The 7,417-nt window shown below is 35.9% G+C and overlaps 1 protein-coding gene across 1 annotated transcript; it reads left to right on the plus strand.

The window, feature by feature from the left end:
• Positions 1-980: 980 nt before the first annotated feature.
• On the plus strand, positions 981-4,499 carry LRRTM3 (leucine rich repeat transmembrane neuronal 3). Its single transcript, XM_053691676.1, has 2 exons — positions 981-1,391; positions 1,611-4,499. Exons 1-2 carry the CDS (start codon positions 1,388-1,390, stop codon positions 3,116-3,118), a joined length of 1,512 nt encoding a protein of 503 aa, XP_053547651.1. The 5' UTR covers positions 981-1,387; the 3' UTR covers positions 3,119-4,499.
• The last annotated feature ends 2,918 nt before the right edge of the window (positions 4,500-7,417 follow it).

The raw sequence follows: 7,417 nt of genomic DNA on the forward strand, positions 1-7,417 counted from the left end.
AATGCAGTACTCTGGCAGTTGCGACTGTGTTGTTTTGTGTGTCAGTCCCAGTCACTCCCTACACAGCCCAGCCCAAACTACCCAAAGTAATGCTGCCATTGTATACAGTGCGATGATAAATCTTCCCCCTGTTATCAAATGTTTATTTGTTCTCTTGCTATCTTTATTTGAAAAACAGGAATGTAAAGCTTAGGAGCAGGCCCATTTTTGGTTCAGCACCTGGGTAGCGCTTGCTGATTAGTGGCTAAATGTAACCACCAATAAGCAAGGGCTATCCAGGGTGCTGAACCTAAAAGTACTAGAGGCTAGTACTAGAGGCTTTTAAAACATTTATATTATACCAAGATCTTTTACAATACAATCTTGTTTGCTTATGTATAATATTTAACGTATGAAAAATACTTTAACACCTGTTAAAGATGTTATTTCATGGAAAAGTGCCTAATAAAATATTAAGTGAAATTCCAGTGCATCATCTGTAATTCTACAATGAGAGAATTTATTTGGAAGCTAAATATTTTTGCAAAGCAATATATATTGATAGCAAAATAATATTCTGCTAAATCACTGATTATATGTATTAGAAATGTTCCTGTATAATTCATTATAAATGTTAATATTATGTGACTATCTATTCCCTTTACAAATACATTGTACATCAATAGTTACAATAATTGCATAAAATAGCTAAGCCTAATAAATGTAAATAATCTTTATTAGTGTGCTTGTACTGTACATAAAAATATAGAGGAATTATATTGTATTCATTGGGAAACAGATGATTAATTCCTCTATATAGATATTGTCACACACACATGTATGCATGATGTGGTGATCCGTGTATGTTCATAGCTTCCACTAGGGGCAGTTTCATAGAGAATACATTGACAGCAGTGTCAATTGACTAGACTAAAATGCTTTTATACTTGCAGCGAGAGCAGTTTCAACATTCTATGTGCCACGATTGTTCTATATTGGTTTCAGAAAAACAGAATCCTGGCAATTTAACAAGCTGGAGCAGAGGTGACCAATAGCACTGGTAACTGGATCAGTAAAATCAAGATCTCATTTTTGTTAAAACAAGATTGTTGGCTCCTGGCATTTTTTTTTTATGGCGTGTAGATTCAAATACAAGAGAGGAAGATGTTTTTCCATGGCAAGACGTGGAGATGTGCCTGCAAACCTCCCAGTAATAGTGTGGTTGAAGGTTGGAGTATGTCACATAGCACTGATATAATAAGGTTGCAAAGTGTCCATCTGTAAGAAGGGTGCAGAAGCTATTGCTGGGGAAAAGCCTGGACTTTTTTTTTTTACAATGCAGCTGAAGGAGACTGAGTGCTGGTGGCCCCTAAGAGTACCTAAGGACGACCTTTAAAGTAAAGGAAGGATGGGTATGTTTACAGTTAAAATGCTGTTGCATGCAAGCATAGAACCAAAAGGCAGGGCAAATAGTATTTATTTATCTGCAGTGTGCTACACTAAATCCAGCAACAGATTTAATGGATGTGTAATAACTGAAAACTATTGTGGATAATGGAATTATTTCAATCAGTATGATATTTTCATATTACTTAATGCTGTAATTATAAAAAAAATATTTCTACTTGTAGGTATGAATGCATATCGACTGCTAAGAGGATCAATAGCCTTATTTGTATTGATGACATCTGCTGAACGTGGTTGCCCCAAAGGCTGCAGATGTGATGGGAAATTAATATATTGTGAATCTCAAAAACTGCAGGAAATTCCTTTATCTATACATCCTGGTTGTATAGGATTATCACTTCGTTATAACAGTCTACACTTCTTGAAATATAATCAATTTAAAGGGCTTAATCAGCTCACCTGGTTATACCTAGATCATAATCATATTAGTACTATTGATGAAAATGCTTTTAGTGGAATACGCAGACTTAAAGAGTTAATTCTCAGCTCCAACAGAATCTCACATATTTTAAATAACACATTCAGACCTATCACTAATCTAAGGAATTTGGATATATCCTACAACATATTACATTCTTTAAGACCTGATCAGTTTAAAGGCTTAAGGAAATTGCAGAGTTTACATTTAAGATCAAATCTATTGAGAATTATACCAGTAAGGATTTTCCAAGATTGTCGAAATTTAGAGCTTTTGGATTTGGGATATAATCGAATTAGAAGTTTGGCCAGAAATGTTTTTACTGGTGTGATCCGATTAAAAGAATTGCATTTGGAACATAATCATTTCTCAAAGCTCAACCTTGCTCTGTTTCCTAGGCTGGTAAGTCTACAGAATCTTTACTTACAGTGGAATAAAATTTCCTTTATAGGGCAGACTATGTCTTGGACCTGGAGTTCTTTACAAAGACTTGATTTATCTGGCAATGAAATAGAAGCTTTCAGTGGTCCAAGCGTTTTTCAATGTTTGCCAAATCTACAACGACTTAACTTGGACTCCAACAAACTCACATTTATTGGTCAAGAGATTTTGGATTCTTGGGTGTCTCTCACGGACATAGGTCTTGCAGGAAATATTTGGGAATGCAGCAGAAACATCTGCTCACTTGTAAATTGGTTGAAAAGTTATAAAGGTTTAAGAGAAAATGTAATTATATGTGCAAGTCCTAAAGAGCTCCAAGGAATGAATGTGGTTCAAGCAGTTACAAACTACAGTATATGTGGTAAAAGCACTACAGAAAGCATAGGGTTAATCAGCACTGGACCCATTCCAACTTTACGACATATCACAATCAGAACTAAGCATGAAAGTAATCATTCTATACCACCCACTGCTGGTATAACAGAATCAGTGTCTGAAATGGATGAGGATGCAGAGATTATCTCTTTACATAAAATCATAGCAGGAACTATTGCACTTTTCTTGTCAGTTCTTGTAATTTCCTTGGTGATATATGTCTCTTGGAAACGGTCTCCTGTAGCTATGAAGCATTTACAGCAGGGCTCTCTTGTAAAAGAAGAAACGCACGACAAAAGACAACCTCTAGGACAAAGCACTGCAAACAGCCAGGAATTTTATGTAGACTACAAGCCTGCAGACTCATGTGAGATGTTGGGAAATGGAACTGAGCAATGTACATATACTAATTCAGGCTCCAGAGAGTGTGAGGTTTGAAAACAGTGAAAAAAGTGTTAAGTTGTATTTTCATCAATTGTTGTTCGTTATAACAGTTCAAATTAATAAGAAAATTAGAGTGTGACAATGAGAGAGCTGCTCTCATTCCAAAGAGAACGTGGAATTCCACAGAACCTTGTAATTTTGAAATTGATATGGTCTGTCTAATACGTGTGATATTAAAGGCAGTGAGGTATGGAGTTCAATGATTGCAGATGGTTATAATTAAACATATTTGATGACTATACCCTAGAAGATTTGTTTTGTTTTTCTTCTCAGGTGACATTTTATTTTAACACTTACAGTTACAATAAACTTACATTTAACTTGTATATACATAATCCTGGTTATTTTGCAGATGCCTATACTATTATGAAGAAATTGATATTAAAATGACTGTACCATCATACCTGTATGGTATTTATTTTGATAAAAAATGTTTTGGCTTGTTACTGATTTGATTAAAATTCCAATTGCTTCTCTTAATCACTTTGTCATGATACACTCATGAGGAGTAGTTAATACCTGGAATAGCCACCCAGCAGAGGTGGTATGGTATCTCAGTATTGCCAAGGTTAATCTGAAATGCTCTTTCTTTTTGTAACATCTGTGTTTGCTATAGAATGCATTGATCTAAAGACCTCCCCTTGCTTCCTCCCCCCCTCTTCCTGATGCCTGGCATCTCTTGGTACTGTGGGTTAAAGGGACATGGAACCCACATTTTTTTCTCTCATGATTTAGAAAGATTATGCAATTGTAAACCATTTTACAATTTACTTCTATTATCTAATTTGCTTCATTCTCTTGATATCCTTCATTGAAAAGCATATCTAAATAGCCTCAGTAGCTGCTTATTGGTGGCTGCACATAAATGCCTTGTGTCATTAGCTCACCCATATTCATTGCTATGTATTCAATAATGGATAGCTATAGAATGAAGCAAATTAGATAATGAACGTACTTTTGAATGTTGTTTAAAATTGTATTCTCTATCTAAATCATGAAAGCAAAATTTTGGGTTTCATGTCCCTTTAAAGTCTTGCAAGAAGGGGCTAGGTGGTCATATTTTACAAGTAGGGTTGTTTGTGACAAGGCAAAGGAAGATTCAGGGATATAATTGAATGTACATCAACATTATATCAGAACTCCACTGGGACAACATGACAAAACATCTGAAGGGAGTTCCCACTAACCTATTGGAAGATTAGTGATATGTGCAAAGTGTAGGTATTGTGTTTAATTTATGTCCTATCTTAGTTTTAAAGAACTATATCTTTGCATTTATTCTTGTTCTTTTGTATGTCTTCTGTTTTTGTAATTTGGCACTGTGTAACCTGTATTTATTCGTCTTTTGTTATTAAAAAAAATATTAATAATCTAATTCTGTCTTTGGGCTCTTATATCTGAATTCACACTCTGTAGATATAAGGTTAAAGTCATGTTACCTAATTGTTCGTCATGTGAATTATTGGGTTTCCAAGACACGCTTATTCAAAACTCTTAGTGGTGGCAGCATTGTTAATCTGGGGTGGTGTAGGCAGGATTTTGGGGTTAATTTGATGTCCCTTTAAATCCTTGTAGAGGTATAGGTGTAAGGAAACCAGAGGCTGAGTGCTATTAACCCTTCATGCCCACACTCTCCCCATAGTCACGGCTGGGTGAATAAGCTTAGCCGTCAAACTGGTGGCAGCGCTAGAGATATTTAGACTTTTTTAGTGCTATTTGTACTAAAATAAATTACATGTTTTTTGTGTAATTTCCCAAAGACAGAACTCAGTGCCTATTTACAGACATACAGTGCAAAGAAAGCAGTTCTTCCCCCTTCCCTCTTGTTTGTCTCTACTCTCAGTATGGAGGCAAATAGAAAAATGCCCAAAGAGTGAGTTTCTTTGTCAAGTTGCTTTGCCAAGAATTTGCAATTTCCTTGGTGATATATGTCTCTTGGAAACAGTCTCTTGTAGCTATGAAGCATTTACAGCAGGGCTCTCTTGAAAAAGAAGGAACGCACGACAAAAGACAACCTCTAGGACAAAGCACTGCAAACAGCCAGGAATTTTATGTAGACTACAAGCCTGCAGACTCATGTGAGATGATGGGAAATGGAACTCAGCAGTGTACATATACTATTTCAGGCTCCAGAGAGTGTGAGGTTTGAAAACAAGTGTTAAGTTGTATTTTCATCAATTGTTGTTTGTTATAACAGTTCAAATTAATAAGAAAATGAGAGAACTGCTCTCATTCCAAAGAGAAAATGGAATTCCACAGAACCTTGTAATTTCAAAATTTAAAATATGTGATTTTAAAGGCAGTGAGGTATGGAGTTCAATTATTCCAGATGGTTATAAATAAACACATTTGATGACTATGCCCTAGAAGATTTGTTTTGTTTTTCTTCTCAGGTGACATTTAATTTTCCCATTTACAGTTACAATAAACTTACATTTAACTTATTGTGTATACATAATTCTGGTCATTTTGCAGATGCCTATAGTATTTTGAAGACATTGATATTAAAATACCTCTATGGTATGCATTTTGATGTACATTTTTGGTTTGTTACTGATTTGATTAAAATTCCAATTGCTTTTCTTAAAGGGACATAAAAAGTATGAACTAACATAAGTTTCTAAATATATAATGCAGCCAAAGCTTACCTGCCTAATGGTTTCTGCTTTAAGCCCCCCATTAACCCCTTTAATTCAGGCATAGTTTGGCTTGCAAAAAACTCCCCCTGGGTATTTCCATATATGTAAGATGCTATGCAGGCCATAGCTTTAGCAGAATGCACTCATGTATGTGCATGGTAGGGGGCAGAGTTACATGACACCTGACAAGCAATGGACAGTATATAATGCACAACAGAAGCTTTCACAAAGCACGTGAGATCATTCCCATGGAAATGAGCAAGCCTCTTGGCAACAACCAATAGCAGTACCTCTCCTTTGAAAGTTATAGGATTTTAAACATGGAACAATATTTTAATCATATTAATCTGCACTATAATACTCTCCATCAGAGAATGCATATTAACATTATAAGAATTTCTTTTTTGTAAACTGCTGATCAATGTGTGTCATCTTATATATATTCATTTATTAATTGCTGCTTTTATATATATATATATATATATATATATATATATATATATATAGATAGATAGATAGATAGATAGATAGATAGATAGATAGATAGATCTATGAATATAGGAGAGGTACATTTATATTCATATTAATTTTGTATTGTGTATTGGAACTTGTCGTATAATGTGAACACAAATATGTTTCCATATACTTTTTACAAAAAAAACATTCTCCTTTTTTCAGTAGGTAGTAGATAGCAGGGCTGCCTCTCCTCATGTGCACACTTTTCTTACATGCCACCAAAAGGTATGGTGTAGGACACTGATAAAGGGGGTGAAGCAGGTTACACTTGGCAACACTAAAGTGTAAGTAATTTTGCAGTGTAAAAAAATATTAAAATACTTAAAGCTTTTTTTAATTTTTTTTTCACACACTGTTTTACCTTTATTGACCCTTCTATAATATGCTCATAACCTAAAATGTTTTATGGCACTTTAATCACTTTGTCATGATACACTCATGAGGTAATAAATACCTGGATTAACCACCAGCAGAGGTGGTATGGTGTCTCAGCATTGTCAGGTTTAATCTAAAATGTTCTTTCTTTTTGTGACATCTGTGTTTGCTATAGAATGCATTGATCTAAAGACCCCCTTTCCTTTCTCCCCCTCCTCCTGATGCCTGTCATCTCTTACTACTGTGGACTTGCAAGGAGGGGCTAGGTGGTCGTATATCACATGGAGGGTGGTTTGTGACAAGACAAAGGAAGATTCAGGGATATAATTGAATGTATAGCAATATTATATCAGAACTCCACTGGGACAACATGAAAAAAAAATCTGAAGGGAGTTCCCACTAACCTATTGGAAGCTTAGTGATATGTGCAAAGTGTAGGTAATGAGGCCCATTTATCAAGCTCCGTATGGAACTTGTGGGCCCGTGTTTCTGGCGAGTCTTCAGACTCGCCAGAAACAGCAGTTATGAAGCAGCCGTATAAAGAACGCTGCTCCATAACCCTGTTCGCCTGCTCTGAGCAGGCGGACAGGAATCGCCACAATTCAACCCGATCTAATACGATCGGGTTGATTGACACCTCCCTGCTGGTGGACCATTAGCCGCGAGTCTGCAGGGGCAATACTGAATATGGAGAGCACATTGCTCTCCGCATTCAGCGATGTCTGTCGGACCTGATCCGCACTGTCGGATCAGGTCTGACAGA

The sequence above is a fragment of the Bombina bombina genome, chromosome 9, assembly GCF_027579735.1.
Source record: "Bombina bombina isolate aBomBom1 chromosome 9, aBomBom1.pri, whole genome shotgun sequence".
Lineage (NCBI taxonomy): Eukaryota > Metazoa > Chordata > Amphibia > Anura > Bombinatoridae > Bombina > Bombina bombina.